This window comes from Anopheles coluzzii, chromosome 2, assembly GCF_943734685.1.
Source record: "Anopheles coluzzii chromosome 2, AcolN3, whole genome shotgun sequence".
In the NCBI taxonomy this organism is placed as follows: Eukaryota; Metazoa; Arthropoda; class Insecta; order Diptera; family Culicidae; genus Anopheles; species Anopheles coluzzii.
The window spans coordinates 39,756,189-39,778,572 of NC_064670.1; the positions used below are offsets into that span (position 1 = coordinate 39,756,189).

A 22,384-nucleotide genomic window follows, 5' to 3' on the forward strand; every position below is an offset into this window, starting at 1 on the left:
ATAGCACATTGTACAATTCACGACGGTAGTGGTTCGTCCTTAGGCTTTGCATTAAAAGCCATTTAATTTAACTTCGAATGTATTCGAGGGAAACGTCATTTAAGTTTCGAATCCTTCAAGGAGAACATTTTTATTCTGTTTCGGCTGTACTGAACATCATACATTCTATATGGCCAGTATTCGCAACGACCCGCGGCTATAGCACATTGCAAAACACTAACCGTCAGCTAGGACGCAACCACGCACCACGTCTCCCGGCACACCCACATCGTAGAGCCCGTACTACCCGTACTGGGGCCGGTGTGTTTGTAGATGATTTTGCTTACATTTTAGACGGGCGCCGTAATGACGTCGGTGTACTTCTTGATTTTGCTGGCAACGCTCATGTCGACGTACTTATCACCGATCGAAACAACCATGCCGCCAATAAGTGCCGGGTCAACCTTAGCCGTCAGCTGGATCGTTTGGTTCGGCTTAAGGAATGCCTAAAAAAATGTTAAAAATAACATATTGTAAATGGATTTAAACATAAGAGGCACTGGCTTGCGCTTACCTTGAGAGCATTTTCCAGCTGCTTGCGCTGGCCATCATCCAGCGGTTTGGCAGTCTTCACCTCACACACGACCTCACCCCGCTCGGCAGCCATGATCAGGCTGTACGCGTTAATGATACCGTCCAGGCGACCGAGACGACCGTTCTCCGCCAGCAGGGTGAGCAGATTGCCGGTGGCAGCGTTGAACTTCACCTTAGCGGCGACATCCTTCAGTGCGGCGGCCTTTACGTTGCGCTTCGTCGTCGGGTCACGCAGCAGATCGCGCATCTTCGGATCCGAGCGCATCTGGCTCTGCAGCCCCTTCAGATCCTTCTCGACCGCATCGAGCGCCTTGGTCTTGGAGGCAGCGGAATAGAGCGCACAGGCATAGCGGCCCTCCAGTCCGAAGACCTGCACCGGTGGCTTGACCAGCTGAGCGGCGGCCGAGCTGGTGCTCAGTTGACGAGCCTGTAAATGTTTTTGCCGGAATTAAAATTACATAACCCTGTTTGGCCATCACATAACCAACGCACTTGGATCCGCGAGGATGCAGTGTGTGCAGCGGGTAGGGAGCGATGGGACGCGCTTCCTGCCGCGAAAGATGTGGAGTTTTCGCTGGTTCTAGGCGTGCGAAAGTACTTACCAAAATAGTGAATTTTCCGGATGCTGCCATTTTTCCTGTGTCGATGCGGATGGATAAGACAATTTCACGACGATGGATTGTTTTTGTCAAATTGCACAGAAAACAGGTTGGTCAATGGGCAAGTGTCATAGTGACAGCTGGATGTGTCGCTTGACAGAGGAAAACGAAGCACGGTGTGCTATAGGAATGAAATCCAAGCTTTTTCCACAATTTTTATTTTACAGCTGCTTTATTTGAGCTCTGGATCGTGTAAGAAAATATTAACTATTTATTTAAGAGTGCTTTGTGTGTTTATTTTAAATTTCAAACGGATGAGCAACTAGATACAATTTATTCCCCACTTTCGTCTTGGACGAAAGTAATTTAACGAAAGAACTATGTGCGCTTTTGCGCGCCATAACGAACAGTCACCACGTGGTCAACTTTAAATTAAAGAAAGAAAATAGTTCGTGTTTTTCAACACAGTTTTCGGTTTAATATTTATATTTCTTATTCTGAAAGTCCTTCACTTGAGACATTTGGCAATATTAGAGTCAGTGTTATGTTGAAATTCTAAAATATTCCATATGTAAGTGTGAAGGGTTCAAGCCCCATATGAACCGTGCCTCGTATACGTAGGGGGCTGACAATTCTTCTATGGGTTAACTAATGCCCATTAGTCGCTAAGATAGGCCTTGACCAAATACAGGGGTTTCACCATATAAGAAGAAGAAGAAGTACAAGTGAAACCACGAGTGCATAACAGGTTAAAATTCCAAATGTACACATAAAGATTCATGAGTATGGTTCATTAAAGCATTGCCAACTCCTGCTCCAATTATGAAGCCAATTTCTAAATATCAATTATGTATGTTGCAAGTTGGTTCAAATTACCTCCAGCATCGATCAAACGTTCTTCAAACGATCACACATTTAAGACTAATTAACAGCAAGTACAGTAAAAACAAGGGGTTGTATTTTATGACTTTTTTTTATTATCAATATTGTACAGTACCAGTTTTTTGTCGATTTTACCAATACCAGTTTTGCGAGAGCATAACGAATCGCATTGCGCTTCAATTATCGCTGATTACTTAACGAATTGTTACATACTAAGGAAAGAAATGATGTCTGTTTCGGCTATCGAGACCATCCGCTTCACCATACCTCTGGCAACAATTTCGATTAAGCACGATCCTGTAGTGTTTGCAATCGCTTAATAATTTACAGTAGACTAAGGCAAAGATTACGAGACAGAGAGAGAGATATTGGGTTATAAAAAGAAGAAGAAAAGAGGCTAGTTGCGTGTATTTTAGACCATCCACCACTACCGAGGTGGTGGAGCCTGCTGATGAGGCATGTGCATGAGAGTGAACGAGCCTCAATAGATGTGTCCTTATCATACAGTACAAGAAATCTTTGAACATCCACCGAAACGATGCTGGTGTGATATCGTCTAACTGGCTTACAACGCTATTTCTCGCTACACTACGCTCTTGCGCTTATCACCTATCGACCTACCGACGTTGAGCTAATGTCCTAACGGCTTCCGTTTTCCTGCTAGCTCCTCACTGTGAGTCGGTCAAACGGTGGAATTGTGAAAATGTTCACACCAATCCGCTGACCCGAGTAAAAATGTAGAAACATCCGTCCGAAAATGGGGTGGTTTGATGGGAGGGAGGAGCGAGGGGGGGGGGAGGGCTAGAGGGTGATTGGGTTGAAAAATAAAGCATGTTGAATCTATTTCCTAACCCATGAGCTCCGGGAGGGGGATTTAACTGGCGAAGGAAGGAAGGAGGGTTTTAGCGGGATGCAGGGGGATGGCATGGCTCCTGTTTTTGCGGACATCTTCCGTGCGTGCGCAGAGCAGCGAAGTCATGCTGGATGCTGGAGCGCTCATAACCGATCACAGTAAAAAGGCACCGGTCTTCTTTTGTTTCTTCCATTCGGTTTTAGTTTCTACGCTTAGCACCGTCGTTCCCGTCGTGTGCATCTAATTACTACCGAACCCGACGAACGCACGGTGCCGCGTGGTCGAGTAGCTGTCCTCCATCGTTTTGTCGAGGGTCTGATAAAAGTCCGGCTTGCCGTTGCTTGCGGTGTGCGGGACCGCGTGTCCATTCGAGATGTTCTTGTTCGGCACCGACTCAAGGTTACCGTTGGTGAGTGCCATCTGTTCAGCCTTTTCCTTCTTTGCCTGGGTGGAAACGGAAGATCAAGATCAAGAGACGCACGGTGAGTGACATTCAATGGTTGCCGGAAAGCCGTAAATTAACGACCACTCACCTGTTTTCGCACGGTGTACGCCTGCTTGTAGAAGTTCGAGAACAGGAAGTAGAACATGACGGCGTGGGCACCGATGAAGTAAGCGAACGCGATCGGATAGTTGCACTCGTTCCAGATCAGCAGCTGGAAAGCGTGTCCCATCACCAAGATGAACTGAACCTGGGTAGCGAACGAACGAAGAACGAAGTATTGGGGTGATTCTTTTGCTGTTGTTTAATGAAGGTTTTCTATCACTAGCACTTACCATCTGCAGCACGGTCAGGTATTTCTTCCACCAGAGGTACTTCTGTACTTTCGGTCCCATCGCGGCCAACATGTAGTAGGTGTACATGATGATGTGCACGAAGGTGTTTAGCAGACCGAAGAAAGAACTGTGTCCACCTGGAACAAGAGATGGATGGAAGGGAGAGTAAGTGGAATGTAAGTGGTTTCACCAGAAAAAGTCGTTAATTGTTTAGTCGTTTGGCGAGACGTAGATCGATGTTTTGATATTTAACAATTATGGTTCATTTTTCATTGTGTTATACTAACAAAAAACTAAATATTACGATCACTTGTAGGGTGCTGACGATACCGAGTCAATGGAGTCTCAACAGTCCTCCATACAAAAAAACAACCCTCAAACACCTACTCAATTACCATTAAGACAAATCTGGGATTTCTTTTCCAAAACTGGTGTGAAAATTAATTGAACACATTTAGCATTTTTCCCTCCATTTTTTTCTTGCTGCCCTCTGAAATTCCTCCACAGAGTCAGCATGATGTTGCACATGGCTGGTTGTTCAAGCGGAATAGTAATTCAATTAGCAAGCGAGCCAAACATTGACCCACTGACAGGAAAGAGGCTTACGCATCACACTGACGATGATGGTTTCATTTCATTCATTTCGTTTCGTTGACACTCAGTGGGAAGAGAGATAAAAAAGAAGCGAAAACTTTGCCCTGACTATCATTAGTCACAAAAAGCCCCAAGTACGGTAGCTGAAGTGGAAAAGCTGCCACCGCTGAATAGGCGCTTCTTCAGTGACACATTCAATCTTGCGCCGTACTGGAATGGAATGGAAGGCGTACGGCTCTGTGTGACCTATGCTCGTTAGGTGGCAACGAAACATGACATTGTCATGATAAATTTGTATTTGTACAGCTACCAAAAAGGGGCCTGGGAGGTCTATTCCCATCCTTCCCATTGTGTTGACGGTTTGCTTTGCTAAATATCATTTCTTGAGCCTGCTTCTCGGTTGTGTAACGGTGGGCTGTGGCAAACACCTGTGGGCCGGTGGCTGGTGCCAGCTAATCAATACGTCTCAGCAAGCGTGAAAGAGAAAACTCATTGCCACCGCACTGGTGCGCTGCGCGTGTTTGCAACAGCGTATTTCTGTGCGTATTTTCGGGGGCTCGATGTTGGGCAAACGCGTCAGCATACAAAACTGAAACTGTATATTTATGTTGTACTAACCTGGCGTAAACTTAACTCCCCACCAGACCGACGCCGGCATGATGCCGTGATGGATGACGTGCAGGGTCGACACCTGATCGTACCGTTTGCGCATCACGAAGAAAATCGTATCGAAGAACTCGGTAAACTTGGAGAAGTAGTACCACCAGCAACCGGACGCCATCTGGAAACAAAAAGGGGGGGGGGGGGGGGGGAATAAAAACCCGAGGAAAATAAGCGATCTGTGGGTAGGCAAAGGACACGGAACAACAAGTTTCTCTTACCCTCAGGGCCATCGGTGAGCGGGAGTAGTCAACCGGTTGACAGCGCAGACTGTAGCCGGCGAGCCAGCCGGAAACGCATGCCTGCGGGAAATGGCACGAATCAAGGATGGGTGAATTATGTTGGCGAGATAGGGGAGCGCACATATGGTTGGTAAACAAAAAGTGAAAGGCACACAAAAGCGTTGCCTCGTTGCCGGTGGGGTCAACGGAACTGGGCAACCTTATTGGAAACCATTGTTTTGGGGCGCCTTACCTCGTAGAACAGCCACGTACTGAAGAGCACTTGCAGGAAGTTGTACACGATCAGTACCTTGCGCAGCTCGAAGGGTTTCCTGTTTTCCATTAGCCGGGGACCTAAGACCTGGGGGACGATAGAGAGACAGAGACGTAAATCGTTAGGCAAGCGGGGAACATTGAGAAGCCACATTGAGGGGCAAACACAATCTCCTGTAGGAGATCTGTTTCTCTCCAAAGGCAATTAAGACAAGGTTCTAGAAGACGATCCCATCGAGGGGATTCCCCACTATGGTGAGGTTAGCGAACCCTGCTGCAGGTGAACGGCTCGGCAATGCAAGTCATATGCATCCGAACGTTGGAATGCTTTGTGTTGTGGAGGCTTAAGATCAATCAGGTGGAAATGTGACGAACGGTGGTGTGGTTCAAGGACGTGGGGATCGGAAGCATTTCTTCGATTTATAAGTAAAGATCAATATATCAAGCTTACAAACCGGGCAAAGTCATGCAAAAGGAATAATGTGGAATTAATGTCGGCGCGAAGGCGAGAAAATGGAGCAAAACAAAAAAGTGCTTTTTGATGTCTGTTGTGTTTTTTTTGCTTCAAATTTGATTTACTAATGTGCTTTTTGTTGTTGTTTTGGTTCACTTTTCATTATTCGTTTTGTTCTCTTACGTATTTATCACTCGTTCCTTATGGTTTACTCATTTTCTCGTTTTTGTGAAGTTTTTTTTTGCAAGTTAGCTTAGCTTGATTCATATTTTCAGGATAAAAAATTCAATTCAATCAAAAACTAAATTCACTAAATTCATTTTAAATTGAGCTATCTTCTACGCCAAAAAATACAGTAGTAACGGGTTACACATGTTGGATAGAAATGCTAGGCCATAATTCCGTGACTTTCATTGCTAGATCAATTTTTCCGCATTTTTGCACCCTTAATATACGTATCATAATACCTATTGCAACGCGTGTACGTTGCAAACCTGACTTTCTGGGTTAATTAGAGGGAAAATCGAAACATTTACTCAAGAGACCTTCTGTGTATTTTCAGTTCAGTTTTACCCTTTATTGCAACCAGATGACGTCCGGACCGACGTAATCGCATTGGAATGAAAATTAATTCGTTTCTACCGTTACCCAATGCCAGGTGGAAGCCGGCGAAGCATACACGAAGACGGAAAGATTTGTCCATATCCGCACGGTTCAAGATCTTAGTGAGGTGTGAAAAGATAAAATTATTTTTTGCTTTCTTGCTGCTCCAATGCACTCCCACCGGTCGGCTGGGCAACACTATGTGCACTGGCCGTGGAACGGGCTGACAGTGAACTTGCACCGGGGTGCAGTTTTCCAGCGCTCAGCTGGATGGTTAGCGTGCAGCAGCAGCGGGGAGCGATGGAGAGCGCACACAATTTTGTCACGATTCAATTTACACCACACACAGACATGCCAAGGGATGTGAGTTCAATGTCGTACCGAAAACGATACCGGTAAGCATAAACCCGTCCATCGAAGGTCAATGTGATAAACTCATCTCGGATGAAGTGGTGCAATGAATCGTACGAACACAAACATACACAAAAACAACCAGCGAGCGACCAATCCGCGTAAGATGATGTTTCTCGAAGGAAACATTCACTTGCGAGATGGTATTTTTGTAGCTGTTGTGCAAGGCCAGGCTACGGTTGTGTTATCGGTGAAGGGAGTAGGGTTCCCGATCGCGCCAAACCTTTCCCAATGCGCTCTGTGTTGATCCGTAGCCCTGGTTTTTTTGTGGTTTGCTGGAAAAGTAAGTGCAAACAAACCGGGTCACTTCCTGCAGTGTCTGAAGGATGTTTTTTTGCGCTGCGGACATTCCACCCGAAAGATTTGTGCGGCTTTGAATGGAAGGAATGGAATACAATCATAACCTTTGGATTGGTGATAGTGTCTGTGGCGTTCTACATATACAGTTCTTACAGGACTGTGATGGTTTCCTTTCGCAATGACATTCGGGTAGATCTTACTGGAAGCATGCAATTGAATCTGAGATTTTCCTATTGAAATCAATTCCATTGGACTAAACGACAACAAACACTTTGTTTGTGAATATTTTATGTGATAAAATTGTAATGAGATTTTTCAGAATGTTATACTTCTATTGTTTAATATTGAGCAATTTAATGATCGTGATCTTTCAATTCATATTAATTTTCTTATAAAGCAAGAATAGCTCCCCCAAAAAGATTTTATTCGTTTTGGGTTTTTCTCGGGGTAACAACGTTTATTGATCTACGTATTTATACTTCCAAAAGGCTTGGCTTATAGTGACTTGGTTGGTTTCTCGATGATACGATAGTCTGTTCAGTCGACGAGGTGCAAGGAGTTTAATCCCTTGACAACCATGTTGTTAGATCGTAGAATTGCTATGGTGTAATACCAGCTTGAAAAATATTGGCTGTTAATTAAGCTTCTTACATGGCTACATGGCTATACATGGCTAAAGTTAAGAGAAGAATGAGGCCAATATAGCATCAATGTCTCTATGTACAAGAAGCAGAAAAGCAGAAAAGGAATCTCCAATAATTAAGAAGTCTTCGTGACGGACAGTTGTGTAAAAGCAAAATATTATCAGCAATATAGAAAACAATAATTTCTGACTTTTTACTCGTCTCCCTCTTTGTAAGCTTCAAGTATCACTGCACCACGTATTCCCCAGATTCCGCAGATTCCACCCTGCAATGTCAACGGTAACGCCGTTGACCCATCCTAGCTCGTTACGAAATTCCACAAATCATTCCCTCCACAGCGCTTACCTTAACGCAATAAGCATAGCACAGACTGATGCCGATGGTGGGAAAGGGTGAGCTCATCAGGGGCCAGTCGCGCGTCCGCGGATCGGACAGCTCGTCCATCAGGTACCGCCAGCCCTGGTGCACATTTGTGATAAGCTCCATCGTGTTTCGGTGGCTTTAACTGCTAGCTTCCGCCGTGTTACTGGAATGAAAGAAATGCAAACACAAAGAAAACAAAACCAACATAAGTCAAGAGTACAAGTGAAAGGAAAAGGTTCTAGAACAGTCGATTAAGGTGAGAAAGTATTTGTTGTCCCGGCGGCACACTCCCTAACTCTCACTTTGTGTAAATACCGCCCGGTCTCGGTCCTGCCTCGCAGCTCTGACGTCAAAAACGGTACGCGCGTAATCGTATCGCCCGGCCCGGGTAACAGACAGGCGCAACAGACTTCCGGCATGGCGGTGCTAACCGTGAAGCAAGCTGGCCATTTCTTCTTCAACTGCAAACACTCAGCGCGTGGATTGTGGCGGAATTTAGGCCGGTGTGCAACCTTTGCACTGTTTGATAATTGTTCGCTTCGCTACGACTGCGAGACCACAAAGCAAACAGACCACAGGGAAAGTAGTTTCGGTCTTTGAGCGTTTTGCGGTAAACAAATCAATTAATGGCACACGGATCGAGAAGGTTCTGTGCGGTGTTTGTTTTGAATGTCTTCGGATCTCCGCCACTCAACGGAGATTCACGAAACGGAGATTTTACGATGCCATTGGGGGGGCCATGTGAACGTTAAATCAGATCCTTCAGAATCGCTTCCATCGTGGCAATAAATAGTATGATTCAACTTCGCACCATAAACGGCACCAAGAAGTCCGACTTCCGCCGACAACTATCAGTTGCGAACAGCTGTGTGCTTGATTGGTGGTTAAATTTGCTTGACTACGCTCGCACACACCTGATGTGATGCAGATCTTGAGCTTGAGCTTTGGCTTATACGATGAGGTTTTAAAATTTCGCACTACCAATAAAACCCCAGTTCCTGGACGCAACTGGTTTTGTTTTTTTTTTACGTTTCGCCATGGCCGCCACAGAGTATTGGATGCGCGAAACAAGATCAGCTTCAGCGGTGAGCCGTTCGGTAGATCGAGTTGTGCGGAATTGGCATCGACCCGGTTTTGCTTGGACCGGTCTCCGTACCCAGGAAGAAAAACAGAATGAATATTTATTCCGGGTCTCCTAGGGGTGTAGAATGCTTTGCATTCGCAAACTGGGTGTCCTTCCCGAGCTGCGGAACGCAAATCGTCAACATAACAGTAACGCCAACTGTCGCGAGTTGCGCGAAAGGATGGGTTGGGGTTTCGTTTGGCTGGCTGTGGGAGACAAACTTTTCCACTGTCACTGAGTGTGTGTGCGTTGAAGGTAAGTGAAGCAATGTGGGATGGTGTTTTGTGTCTTTTTAAGTTAATTATAAACAGAGAGGTGAGAAATCGATGGTTTCGTTAGTTGAAAAGCGCTCGAAAGCGTATTCCACCATTATGATGTACGATTGCATTACAAAGGTTAAGATGATAATCTAAAATATGGAATACATTAAAGAATCGTATAGATCGCAACAGAGGACCAAAAAAAACACTCACAAATTCACACGAGAGATTAAATCTGCATTGTGAGTATATGAACGACCTTCAACTTTAGAAATGCTAATATCCATTCTATCAAAGGAAGCAGACTGCGATCTGATAAAAACACCTTTTTTCTGTAAACAAAAAAAAAACATAGGCAAAATCAAATATAAATTTAGCGAATGCGAGATGCGTTTGAAAATGGATCGTTTCGAGCTCTCTACAAAGAGTAAACTTTCAGCAGAGAAGCTTCCACAGCTGTTTACAAAACAACAAAATGCTCTATCCCTTTCTCCCACCCAGTGTCAATAAAATAGAATAAAATAATGCACCGATGGGCACCGGAATGCTTGGGCTAATGAAACGGCACGGATTACGGCCACCAGGGTGTCCTACATCATCAACACCGTACGCGCCCGGCACATCGCAACCCACACCCCAGCAACGTTTCGTCACACCCAGCTCACCCCGCGGCATCAGGAGTACTACTTCGATCGCAAAACTAAAAGCCAGCCAGTAAACGATGCAAAGGTCAGAGCATTGAGCGAACATTTTATTAGCTCGACCTAGCTAGCCCGGCCGGGCCCAGCGCATCAGCCCGCAGGTCACCAGCCAACACCAGCACCCAGCTGTGCGGGGTTGGTGAACTTTATAGTCGGTTGGCACCGTTTGCGCTGTGCCAACCGCCCATCTAATGAGAGTGGTGGCCCGGCGTGGTCACCGTAATGGTGGCCGTATTAGTGTAGATGCACTGTTTTGTTGTTGTTGCTGCAGCTTTTTAATGTGCACCGTCCCCGTCAGCCTTCACGAAACGGTCCGTTGGTGTGTTTTATTCGGCTTCTAATCTTGTGCTGACCCCATACCCACGCGCCGTAATGAAGGATGTCTAGCCGGTGTTGGTGGCGGTTGGAGGAGACGCGGTAGATTCATTGCAAATGAGTGTCTTTAGTTGTTGCTATCGGATGCGACCGACGGCAGGTGGATGAGTTCGCACAATGTAAAAGAAGGTCAGCACGCCCGGAGGGGTTCGTCGCTTGACGCCGCTATTGCCGGGGCGGGTAGAATCTTTCGTCACTGTGCGGCACCGTTAGCGGGTGGCGCTCCGGCACTTCGGGATGTGCTCCCCGTTAGCCATGCGTAGCCGGGCCACACCGTGCGCGGATGCCGATCACGCAACCGCTTCAGGACTTGAGGTGATTAATTTGCTTAGCCATCGAGCAAAAGAACAAAAAAAAGACAGCCAATCGACACGATGTCACAGGGCGTACGAGAACAGTTGTAATGGCGCGGTGTGTGCGAACGTGCGCGCTTTTAACATGTAAAGAGACGACACGCCGACCGACACCGACTAATGCCACTTCTAAATGTGCCACCCTGGTGACGGATGAAAACATATCGCACTTGACCGCCGGGAGGGCGGGTTGGGACCGTTTTATGGTTATGAAAATGATGCAATTTATATTCACTTGAGCGAACGGGGAAGTAGCAAGGTCGCTCATGGCAAGTGGCGTGTCCAGACGCGCCCTTTCAGCGGACGCTCCCTTATGGTAAAGAATTCCACACCGCCTCAGCTCCATCTTTCCGCACCAACACCACCACCACCTACCGAAAAGCGTTTGCGCAACGCGCTAGAGCGCAATTTTCCGCAACCGCGCACCGCGAGAGGTTGTTCAAACGGAAAGATCGATTAGTGCAGCGTGCGGCCACACACAGATCGACAGATAGCCTTTGCCATACCCCAACAACAGCAACAACAACAACAACAGAAGGAAACACGAAAACTTTTAATAAGATTTGTTCATGCAAAACCGACCAATATGAAAACTCCACTCCTTCCGTCGCCCCGCAATGTTGCACCATCGTCGAGCAAAACCCTTTTCGGGACGAAAGGTAGAGTTTCATTAACTTGGTTGACCTTAGCCGACGAGGATGATGGGCAATAAAATGGAGGCCCCGATCGATGTTAGAACCGCACTAAATCGGTGAAACGATTCGTTAGTTCTGCCTGACTCACGATCGAAAACGCAATCTCTGCCCCTTGTTATTATTAAAAAGCCCCGTGTCAATATTGTGCGCGGATACTGTGTTCGAGGTTCGGTCGATCGAAGATTTTCGCCGTTGCAGTGGTTCAGTGTTTTTCGCGCCACTTCACAAGCTGTGCGATGTTCGCTTGCCGGGCATGCCCCGGGTTTGCAATCCGTTTGGCAAATTCACGCACGTGTGCACATGCTTCTCGGCGCCACGTTTTGCGCCACGATATTGCATTCGGGCGAGGTGGTTGAGTTTGGCCGAAAATTTGGCACACTGTCATAATCGACGTCAGAGGCGCCATCAGCGCAAGAGCGGCAGAAGAGCAGCGTGAATTGCGCGGATGGTGCAGTTTAATGGATTGGCTGGTTGTGGATTGTGGCCTATTGCGATCGATTACTGCGTGAGATGCAGTGACGTGCTCCGCCAAAGCGGGTCAATGACAAATGTGGGGTAATTAAACAGCGAGCGACACCCTGCCGTGGCAGGAAAGGGAACCTTCTCGCAAGAATGTCAACCCGGTAGTTTGCAGCCCGTTCCCGTTTTGTGCATGGGAATTACCTGGCCACTCACTGTGCCTGTGTGTGCCACTTGTTTTGCTTTTAATCAATGTGTAACGCAAATTGCGCGATCGCAAGACGAAACTTGTGGCTAGTTGCAACGATCGGTTGACACGGTGTGATGTAGGTGGTGGGTTTCCCCCCAAATATAAATGATATTAGGAGAGATAAAAAGGTGAAACTAGATGCACTGATAGCTAGCTCTCATAACCGAAAGTTAAACATTGCGAAACGATCGCATATAAATTGAGGTAAAACCAAAAACGACAAAGCTATACGATCGCCGCATAATTAAAATATAGCCCCAGCAAAACTCCTCTACACCATTGTGCAACCTTCGCTTCGCTTGTATGCAAAACGTTATCGGCAATGATTAAGTCAGACTGCCGATTACACACAACATAGTGATTAGAGCATCCGACGCAATAAGTTATGCGGAATGTCGCGAAAGCGACGGCTCCGGCTCGATCAGTGATCGATTGATCGCTGCTGCTGCTACCATCAAAGGTTACATCGACGCACTGTTAGAACTGGTCCAGGAAGCAGTGGTCAGAGGAATGTGTCTTTGATTGTAATTCATTAATTTTAATCCCAGTGGAAAAATAAGCTCAAACCCACCCACCACTCGTGATGAATATGCAACAGTGCGTAAGTGATATTGCTTCGTGACGCAAAAAGACGCAACCCACTCGAGTGGGCGAAAGGGTCTCCCGGCCGGCACACCCCGTCTGACTCGGTAGACGGTTCTGGAACTGGAGAAAAGACAGCTGATCGGTACTGCAGGCCACTACTTCACGGGAGATACTATTCTAGCCACAGTGCCTGTTGTTGTCGAAAAGGCCACTGTTGACAAACGTAGAAGTAGAACCGGCTCGGGTCCAGCGGGTTTTCCCCTTTCTTCTAGAACTCTCCACCGATTGTCTAGTCGCGATCGCGATTGAATGCACTTGGTGACGTTATGACTTAACTGTTGAGGTTGCAAGCAGCGCCCAAGCAAGGCAAGTGGGTGGCTCGCGGTACAGGCATCGATCAATTACCGTTAGTAAACAAGCACCAAACCCCCGGAGGTCTGGACGAGTCACCTGTCAATCTGTCGTTCGAAGATCGTTGGATGTGACGTTTTGTTTATGCCGATGGGAGGTTCTGTTGCTGCTCTTCCTCTCTCTCCATTTCTTGTCATTTTAATAAGCAAGCCTTCTATATGGGTGCCGATTGGGAAGATAAATACACACTTTGCCAGGCTCTGAACTTAAACTTGATCTTGCCACTGCACACGAGATTGGCAGCAGCCGGGAGGGAAGATTGATGTAAGGTGTAATTAACACCGTAACACTGGGTTGGTAGTGGTACAGCGGGTGACAACGCGAAGGAAAATTCCTCCCCAGCGAGTCAGCCGAGTGACGCACAACGGAGGTAACTGTATTTCGTGCCCATTGCATTCTGTTTCCTCTAGTCCCTCATGGAGTTGCATACCGTTGCATAATGGATTTGCAATGCTCATTGGTTACTGGTTTCAGTAGAAGAAAAGTGTCCCCCGTCCCCACAGTGAGCAAACATTATGCAGCATCTCTCTTAACCCCCATTCTTTGTTCGCTGACGCTTCGGCTTTGATGCGATCGAGCCGGGTGGATTAATTCATCAGCTGAGTGTTTACCCCGAGCGCCAGTGTTTACGTTTGCTCAAGCCGTTGGTTACACACAAAGCATCCCCAAAACGCGCTTCGGAGCAATTGCTAATGCTCAATTGAAAGTGTGAAGATTCACACACGCCTGCGGGGAGTGTTTTTCATGGCCGATGGTTTTTCGGTGATTTACATGATAGTACACACACTACGACCATCGGGATATGAACATGGAAAGAGCATCACGCGTGCTCTGCTTGCTAACATTTAGCAACGATCGAAACTGTTTGTGCTTCACAACTTTGAGCTCCGAAAGCCATTGTGGGCTGTGTCCTGTGCGGTCCTCCACGATGCCTGTCGAAGTTCTACCGGTTTGACCGAGATTTGTGCTGATTTTGGGCAAACGAACGGAGGGTCATCGTTCACGATGGTGATGATAGGCAAACATGGGCCAGTTTTTGAAGGCACCAAACGTTGGTGAAGAAACAACGAAACGCACTTTAGTCTCACGGGCACGTAGCGTATAGCGGTGGTATAGGGTCACCTGATTGGTCGGTGCCTATTTTTAAAAGTAACAACAAAGGGGGACCGTTTCCCCTGGCTGTAAGGGTGATTCTTCACGCTCCAATCTCTAATGGGCGCATTTTGTATGCTGTACAGATAGGGGCAGAGTTTGGTTTAGCGGAGCATTTAGGTCCGGCGACAGTACGAGCCGCGGCTAATCAGCGGACACTGACCATGCTTCTAATCTGCTTGTCAGGTTGAAGGTTGCTTACGGAAAGCTTTTCACGCTTTCCAGCCTAATCGTTGGAATTAATTTCAAACTATTATACCGTTTTAGAAATTCATTTACGTACAATAGCGTTAGAGTCTAAAGGACGAACCTTGTATAAATCAATCGAAAACAAAGGCCATTGTCAGGTGCCTGACACGTGGCACTCTACAACACAAGCAGGATGCCATTTTTCCAAGAACTTAAAATTCTTTCCCACACCAAACTTAAAAGCGAAACCCCGGTACCGGTGCCACTCTTTGACGACATGTGCGACAAAGGACAATCACCTAGCCGTGCTGCCGCCTGCTGTCACCGGTGCGGCGTCCACAGCCGCATTTTCGGTAAATTCCTCCACGAAACAGCGTGGGTGGCAACAAACGCTCTTCAAGGCTAATCAGATCGTTTGCATGCACGCTTGCCCGTGGCGCCAAAGGATCAAAACGTGCGCTCCCGAAATTGCGCATCAATTATTTGCCCTCAGCTATCGAGCAGGTTCACAACCACCGTCCACCCTCCAACCCCGCTTAATTTCCAGCTCGCTCCATCGATGCAAATCTACGATCTGGATCGAAGCGGCAAGCGAATTGATAACTGTCCAGGGTGCACACCAGTGGACGACCTTCAGGCTGGCAGGTTGGCCCTTTTGCACGGCGAGGCCAGGCTGTGGATGGGCATGTTGTTTACATTGGCCTCGCTCGTGCGACCCGGGCCGCGTGCGCAACCGTTACGTAGATGGCGATCGTCTGCTGCACATGGCGACGGCGAAACGGAGACAACGAGCATGAGCAGCAGGGAACGGTATCTACATGTTTATGCTTTATGTGCGGTCTGCAGCGATATCGGACAGTGGCACAACCTTGTGCATCGCAGCAAAATCTGCAAAACTGTATCCGATCGGTCTGGTCGATGCCCAGTCTGACCTAGTGTAGAGGACCTGGTCGCATGGTGGTTGAGTCTGCTGAGCCTGCTGTACCCCCTATGCCCATTACATCATGTAATAGCACAATGGAACAGACCGGCCTGGAATTGGTGGGCCAGCAAAAATGGGGCCAACGCAGGCCTACCCTACTGGTTGCAGCATCCGCGATCCACCGCATGGGGACCACATGGGGACGATATTTGAATGTGCCGTTGTTATGCGTGTTTGCGGTGCGGAGTGCTGCGAAAGCGAAAACGGCTCGACAGTGAAAACCGTCCGCTGGTGTGAGTGTGTGAGGAGAAAAGGCGGCATCGCGTTGGCTTCTCCACACCATCCGCGAGATGCATTATTCATCGGGACGGTCAGCTTTGCGTCTTTTGCCAAGGGATGGTGCTTTGGGCAAATGAGATGGGCAAAAGGTGGGAATGCAAATTAAAGTGAGAAGAAGTAAAGTGGGGGAATGATTATACAGCAAAAAAAGCACAGCAAACCCGTTGCCTCATAATGATCGTCACAAGCGATCGGTCGATTGATCTCTCTCCCTCTGTGTGTCTGCGAGTCCCGGGATTAGGTCATGCCACTTTGGGGTGCGGAACAGCAACCAGCACCGCCACAGACAGCACACACGAGCAAGGAAACGGCCAAACGGTGGCCCCATTTTCAGCGGGTTGTTGAATTGGTGCGAAGCTGAACAAAAAAAAAAAATCTGCAAAAAATAGAGCAACTCTCGTGCACAGCATGATCGTCCGCTCCAATGCTCAGGTGCAAAAGGTCAGCGAAGGTGCAATTTACTCTTTTGTTTCCTCCTTTACCACATTTTCTTGGTACCACTAGTGCGCACGTTCAATAAGTCCCACCGAGTGACTTATTGGGCAGCATCCAGCGAGTGGGAAATGAACGGCAAACAAAACACACAGCGCCGCCGGTGTATCGATCGGTATGATGTAACGATCGTTAACGCGCATAAACACGCCCAACATTGGGCGAAGGCAGGTAGAAGGATAAGATTGAACTGCACACAAACGATACGAACGAAAGGCTTTAAATCACACATTGATGCGGTTGTGTGCGTGGAGCGTTGCTCGGTAAAGTGTTGATCGTGTCAACGCGATACAGCACAGTTCGAGCATTGAAGTCTTTCGTTTGTATCCGGGCAATAGATTAATGTGGCGATTTTTTTCTCTCTGTTCCACTCGTTGTCACTTTTTAAGCATGATTGCTGGAATGACATCAACGGAACTCAATCCGTCTTCAAAGCCGCACATTATGTTCTTGACAAAAAAGACACATCGCACATTTATCAACCACTTGAAACGCCACTCGAACAGGATCTCGCCCCTTTAGTAGCATCCATTCTTGTGACGTTTTATCTCGGGGCTGAAAATAACCACTTTGGATTGGCACGGTTGAACAAAGTTTTCTTCGCACACTGTTACTTCCTAGAACGCTTTAAAGCAAACAAAACAGTCAAAGAAGTGGTCCCTTTTTGGTTCCACACTAAATGGAGTTGGCTTTTCGAAAGGTGGCAAAATCACGCGTCATTACGCACTCGTGGACCGCTCAAGAGTGATGAGCAAATTAAGCAACGCTGTTGCGCACAAAGGGCAACGGAGCTTTTTTGCCTTCATTTATTAAATGACACCTTTGCCCAACTGGTGCTTTCCGGTGACGGTGAACTGTGGCTGCTTATGCTGCCAGTCGACCACTCGACTGTCGCTAATGAGAATTAGAAGTCGCACATAATGAATTTGTTAGGGGAGGAAGTGAAAAAAAAACTAACATGAAAGCGGTATATCCCCCCGTTGATGCCAGAGACGCTGAAAAGGAAGCACAGCTTGACGTTACATTTATCTCCGGCAACTTATTATCACTCACGCAAGACGAACCAACCCCTCCCCCCTGGTAGACTTCTTTCGACCGTATCCGAATGCACAAAAAAACGGTAAACAAACATTGGGCTGCCGATGCAGCCGCCCCTCGGTTGGAGACTCTTTACGTTGAGTCGCGCATCCGCCCGGACCTTGGCAGTACATTTTCACGACCAAACGGTAACATTCTCCTGCTCGAAACGCGTTTCGTTCCGTGCCGTTGGCTGAGTTGGCCAAGTGCTTGTATCGTAATCGATGCTGCATAATTTTTCGGTTTCAGTTAACCCAATTTCGTCCAATTCTCACCCTAGCACAACCCAAAGACAAGCACTGCCCTTAACTGAAAGCGGTTGAGGGTTGAGATTTAATTCATTCCGTACAATGACCCAACAGCACGAGTATGCACGTGTGTGTGTGTGTGAGTGTGTGTGGCACCACTGTTCGAGTTTCTGCTGGTCATAAATGAGATTATCTCACCTCAACCGGAGACTGGGCGCTGGTGAATGGCGTGCTCGTCGCGGATGTCGAGTTAGACACCGTGGAGACACGTGGCAACCCAGAGCCCTAGGGGCAGGTCAACCGGTACCGGTGCTTTCACTCGGCCAGTACCGTCACTAGGCCCGGAGGAGGGGTGTGGAATGAATCCGTTCCTTTGCTTTCGGTTGCATTGCGACAACGGCAGAACGCGGGAAACGGGTGGCAGTAAAAGCCTCGGAAGTGACAGGTTGAGCCGGCTGGCGCGCTGTCACCAGGCGGCCGCCGTATCGATGGTTTTGCGTGTGATGTGTACAATGTGTACAGATTGTTAGCCATTAATTCACACCAATTACCTTTTGCTAACGGTGTTTCTAGAGCTAAGCCAAAGTGAACGAAAAAAGCTTACGAACAATGTCGGAAGAAAACATTTTAATAATATTTAACGATTCGCTCTTATGTAGAGAAACAATTGACACTAAAAAAACAATAGCTAAACAAACATCACACAGCTTTCTGGCCAAAAAAACACACACACTTCGCGACGTGAAAAAAGACAAACGTTTCGTCTGGTTCAAAACTGTTTGCGCGACTGTGCCTTTGCTTTCCACTTTGGTCGATGCTATCGATCGGTTGATATATTTTGTTTCACCTTTCGGCTTTTTCTTCTAACACTGCTTGCCCCTTGCGAGCCATTTTTCTGCACAGTTGCACTCGTTGTTCCCAGGAGGGGTGGTACGGTGTGAAATATTTACACCGCCCGCCGTGAACTGGAACGGGACGGTAAGAAATGGAACGAAAGAAAAAACTGCAAACTCACGCGCAAATCACTTATTGCATCGCGATTGTGTGTGCGACGTGTTTATTGCTGCGTTTGGGTTCCCCCCACACTGGGTGTCGTAAAAATGCGATCACCTGCGTGCCTTTGGTACCGTTTCCTCCCGGTGACCTTCAACCCGCAACCCGTGTCCCGATCGATCGCGGCTGCTCTCGTGTTGTTGATTGTACCAATTAGATCCACACGCGTTTGCGCATCCACAAATCCTTGATCACTTGTACACTTGTTTTCACTTTCTGTGTGGCAGTGTTTGCCGTGAACCTTCACGGTCATCGCAGGGCAAAGATGCTGATGGAGCATTTCAACGATCGTTCGGCAGGGCTTTTTGGAGACTTTTAATCTCACCGTACCGAGCCGCGTTGATGCAAACGGGCGGACGTATCATTTCCACGCAGTTCGTGCCACGAAGATACGTTAGGTCGCGGGAAATTAAAATAAATTAACCAAAAAGGCACGATGACGCATGTTGGGCTCGGCGAGAAACCGCACCCGTGACGGTATCGGTTGACGAGGTGAACGCTGGTGAACGATCATCGCTGCTGGGATGAAAGCATCAGGCCAAGTGTGATGGCCGCACTCTACACCGAGCGCAGTGGACGCCGTGCCAATCCCGAACGGTGTCCGGGGGTAGTCAGATTTTGACCGAATTTCGCTTATGTAAGACCACACCGTAAGACCCGGGCCGTTTGAATGGGATCGCTGCGTAACGATCGGCTGGCGAGGTTAGTTTTTGCCGCGTGTTGCCGGAACACCACGGCTGTGTCGGTTGGACCCGGGGCTGTGGTAAAGCATCCCACCGGTCTCCGAACGCGGGACATTCCGTGACGTGAAACCGGTTGGAGCTAGGTGAACTAAACACACCTTCGGTATTTTTTTGTTTTATTTGCTCCGCGACGTTTTGGTCACTGCCGATCATTCACGAACTTGGGAGACGACACTTAAATTCAAAAATCGATTTTTAACCCAACAAACGTGCACAAAAACAATACTAGTAGCTTCTTTAATGTTAACAGATATACAAAAATGATATTTTGAATGAGGATCGAAATAAAAAAAAATCCCAAAAAAAAAACAGAAAAGGAAAGCAAAACATACCAATCACCCCGTTACTTCACATTTATAACGCATAAGCACGTAGGCTAATGTGGTGGGGTCCTAGAAAAGTGGGACTTACCTTTCTAATAAATTACTGGCACTGAACAGAGCGCCACAGTCTCCCTCGAGCGGGCGTCGAGCGAAAAAGTGCAGCCACTGGCGGTGGTGCAGGAAGAAGAAGAGTAAAACCAAATTTTTTTGGGGAAAAACAAATCCCTTTCTGCCGACACTTGCCACACTTCGCCAAACGATGCTGACCGGTCGGAGACACAGACGCTGTCAAATCGGCCCCGTTTTCTGTATTAACGCACAGGTATCCAGTCTTCACACACACAGACACACACACACACACCGCTGTGTGTTCCGCTTAGTTTGGTTAAAATCCGCTAGCCACCACTAAGTTTATTCACCAGCCCGGCGGATGGGGAAGTCCGGCGGCGTTCGCGACACGTAATGCTGATGCAGCAGACAAAAGCACTGGCAAACCGTCCTCGATGCCCTAGCACGGGGTGGGCACGGTGATTTTGATGGGAATGGTTGTGATGTGGTATGAAAAGCAGTCCGAAAATGTGAACCTCACTGACCGAACTACACTGGAGCAACGAAATGTCGGGATTCAACAGAAGTCCTTGCAGTGTTATCCTGCTTGCCCACTACACCCACTTATGGTAAAACTGCTCTCACACACCGTTGGGCACGGACACATAGACACAGATGCACATTAATTCAGTTACACGAGCCCTCACTAGCACACCCATACATACACACACATGTAGAAAGGCCCAATTGCATGGGACCATACGCCAATATCCTGGAGGCCGAGCACCTTTTCGCCCTGCGGTCCGGTGCGTCCGTCGTGAGGCACAAGCGACTGGTACGAGCGAAATGAGTTTTCGGCGATCGCGACATCGTTGTTTTATATATCGACCCCACTCCTCGCGATCGGACCGCTCCACACCGCGGCACCGGGACGCGTTCCGCCTGCTGCTTTCCCACCACCCAATCGTCGTGAGATTGGCGCTCGTGGCGTCGGCAGCAACAACGAACAAGCGAGTCGCGATCGTACAAGAGGGTGTGTGTGTGTGTGGATCGAACCGAGATGGATACTAGGCGCTTCCATAGCGAATCACTGGACGCATTGTGGAATCGGCAAACCTCCCCTTTACTACTACACCAGGTATTAGTACTACCACCAGCGCACAGAGTAGCACAGCCTCATTTTGTTCTGTTTTGTCCGCTCTGGGAGGGCGTTTGGGTGGCAAGATACGACACGATCGGGAGCTACACAAAGCGAAAAGCCGGTTCCGAACCTAGGGGAACACACTACGCGCTGCTCTAGACAAAGCTTGTTTTTGTGCAAAAGGCGAATTTTCGTTCTGTAGTGTGTTGGCTCAGGGACGGAAATTCCAGCGCAGAGCTACAGCAGGCTTTTCAACGGATAATCTTCCAATCCGCCATGATGACGATTGGATGTTGTTGATAATCTTGCGATGGTGGTTTGAATGCATTGTGAGGCCCGCTTAGCTTTGGGAAGAAAGAAACATTCTCAGTCCAGTGCAATGAGCCTTAGTTACAGACGCTCGCCGTTGGTGGATGATCTTGGCAGTGTGATTATGCGCGTAGCTCTGCCTTCGATCCTGCCTTCTGGATGCGGCTACACATCGTATCAGCTCTAACCAAAGCAGAAGGTTGCATGGGTGCCTTTGTGAAGGTGTCCTACGGGCCCAGCGGCAGATTGTTGGTCAAGTGCACACGCTTGGCCCGGGCACGGTGATAGCCACTACTTGCCTAACCAGTTTTTCTCCCCCGGCATCGAACGATGCACTACAAAGATGCACCACCCATCGTCAATTTGCATCTTGCTTTCTCTCTCTCTCTCTCTCTCTCTCTCCCTGCCTGCTCTTGCTGTTGCACTCTCGTAGGTAGTATAGATTAAATGCCGGTTTGACGCAACAACTGCAACCCGTGTGTCGCGCAAATGCCGTTTGCGTTGCGTTGAAGTCTCCCATCCTAGTAGGTACGGGCGCACCGGCAAGTCTGCACCGGTCGCAAAACTTTACCTTGTTAAACTTGGCCCCTTTTGGAAGCAGGATTTGTCCGTCCGATGTCCCTCGCGTCTGCGTGCCCTTCAACTAGAGGTGTTCGGTTCGATTGCACGGAGCTGTGCGAAATGCACAAGACTGAGTCGAAAATTTTATACCTCTCTACACTCCTCCCCCCTCTCTACCGAACGGAGCAAGCTTAAGAAGCGTTTCGGTGCGGTTTTGAATCTTGTTGGCTAATCTGAACGGCATTGAGCCAAGGTAACTGGGGCATGAACTGGCGTGCACCCAAGAGATCGAATGGAAAACTGCTGAAATAAATTAACAAATTAAAGGTACGAGAGCGACGATGGTACGATTTGCTGTTGCTAGTTGA

At 47.9% G+C, this 22,384-nt stretch overlaps 2 protein-coding genes across 2 annotated transcripts; both read right to left on the bottom strand.

The window, feature by feature from the left end:
* Window positions 1-104: 104 nt before the first annotated feature.
* Window positions 105-1,305, bottom strand: LOC120951059 (ATP synthase subunit O, mitochondrial). The gene is made up of 3 exons (XM_040369569.2): window positions 1,176-1,305; window positions 554-1,000; window positions 105-485 (listed from the first exon to the last, which is right to left on the bottom strand). The coding sequence occupies exons 1-3, from the start codon at window positions 1,203-1,205 to the stop codon at window positions 330-332; spliced, it is 633 nt and encodes a 210-aa protein (XP_040225503.2). The 5' UTR covers window positions 1,206-1,305; the 3' UTR covers window positions 105-329.
* An 821-nt stretch (window positions 1,306-2,126) lies between these two features.
* LOC120950627 (elongation of very long chain fatty acids protein) lies at window positions 2,127-20,867 on the bottom strand. The gene is made up of 8 exons (XM_040368816.2): window positions 20,046-20,867; window positions 8,190-8,370; window positions 5,413-5,520; window positions 5,160-5,240; window positions 4,897-5,059; window positions 3,685-3,821; window positions 3,441-3,599; window positions 2,127-3,351 (listed from the first exon to the last, which is right to left on the bottom strand). Exons 2-8 carry the CDS (start codon window positions 8,328-8,330, stop codon window positions 3,148-3,150), a joined length of 993 nt encoding a protein of 330 aa, XP_040224750.2. The 5' UTR covers window positions 8,331-8,370; window positions 20,046-20,867; the 3' UTR covers window positions 2,127-3,147.
* Window positions 20,868-22,384: the final 1,517 nt, after the last annotated feature.

Bases quoted from the DNA above. Each gene is read 5' to 3' on its own strand.
- LOC120950627 (XM_040368816.2), bottom strand. From the start codon at position 8,330: ATGGAGCTTATCACAAATGTGCACCAGGGCTGGCGGTACCTGATGGAC. The intron at 5,060-5,159 runs GTAAGAGAAACT...TTTTGTTTCCAG, and splicing joins GCTCACCGATGGCCCTGAGG to ATGGCGTCCGGTTGCTGGTG. The intron at 3,600-3,684 runs GTAAGTGCTAGT...TTCGCTACCCAG, and splicing joins ACCTGACCGTGCTGCAGATG to GTTCAGTTCATCTTGGTGAT.
- LOC120951059 (XM_040369569.2), bottom strand. From the start codon at position 1,205: ATGGCAGCATCCGGAAAATTCACTATTTTG. The intron at 1,001-1,175 runs GTAAGTACTTTC...AAACATTTACAG, and splicing joins CCGGAAAATTCACTATTTTG to GCTCGTCAACTGAGCACCAG. The intron at 486-553 runs GTAAGCGCAAGC...ACATTTTTTTAG, and splicing joins AGCTGGAAAATGCTCTCAAG to GCATTCCTTAAGCCGAACCA.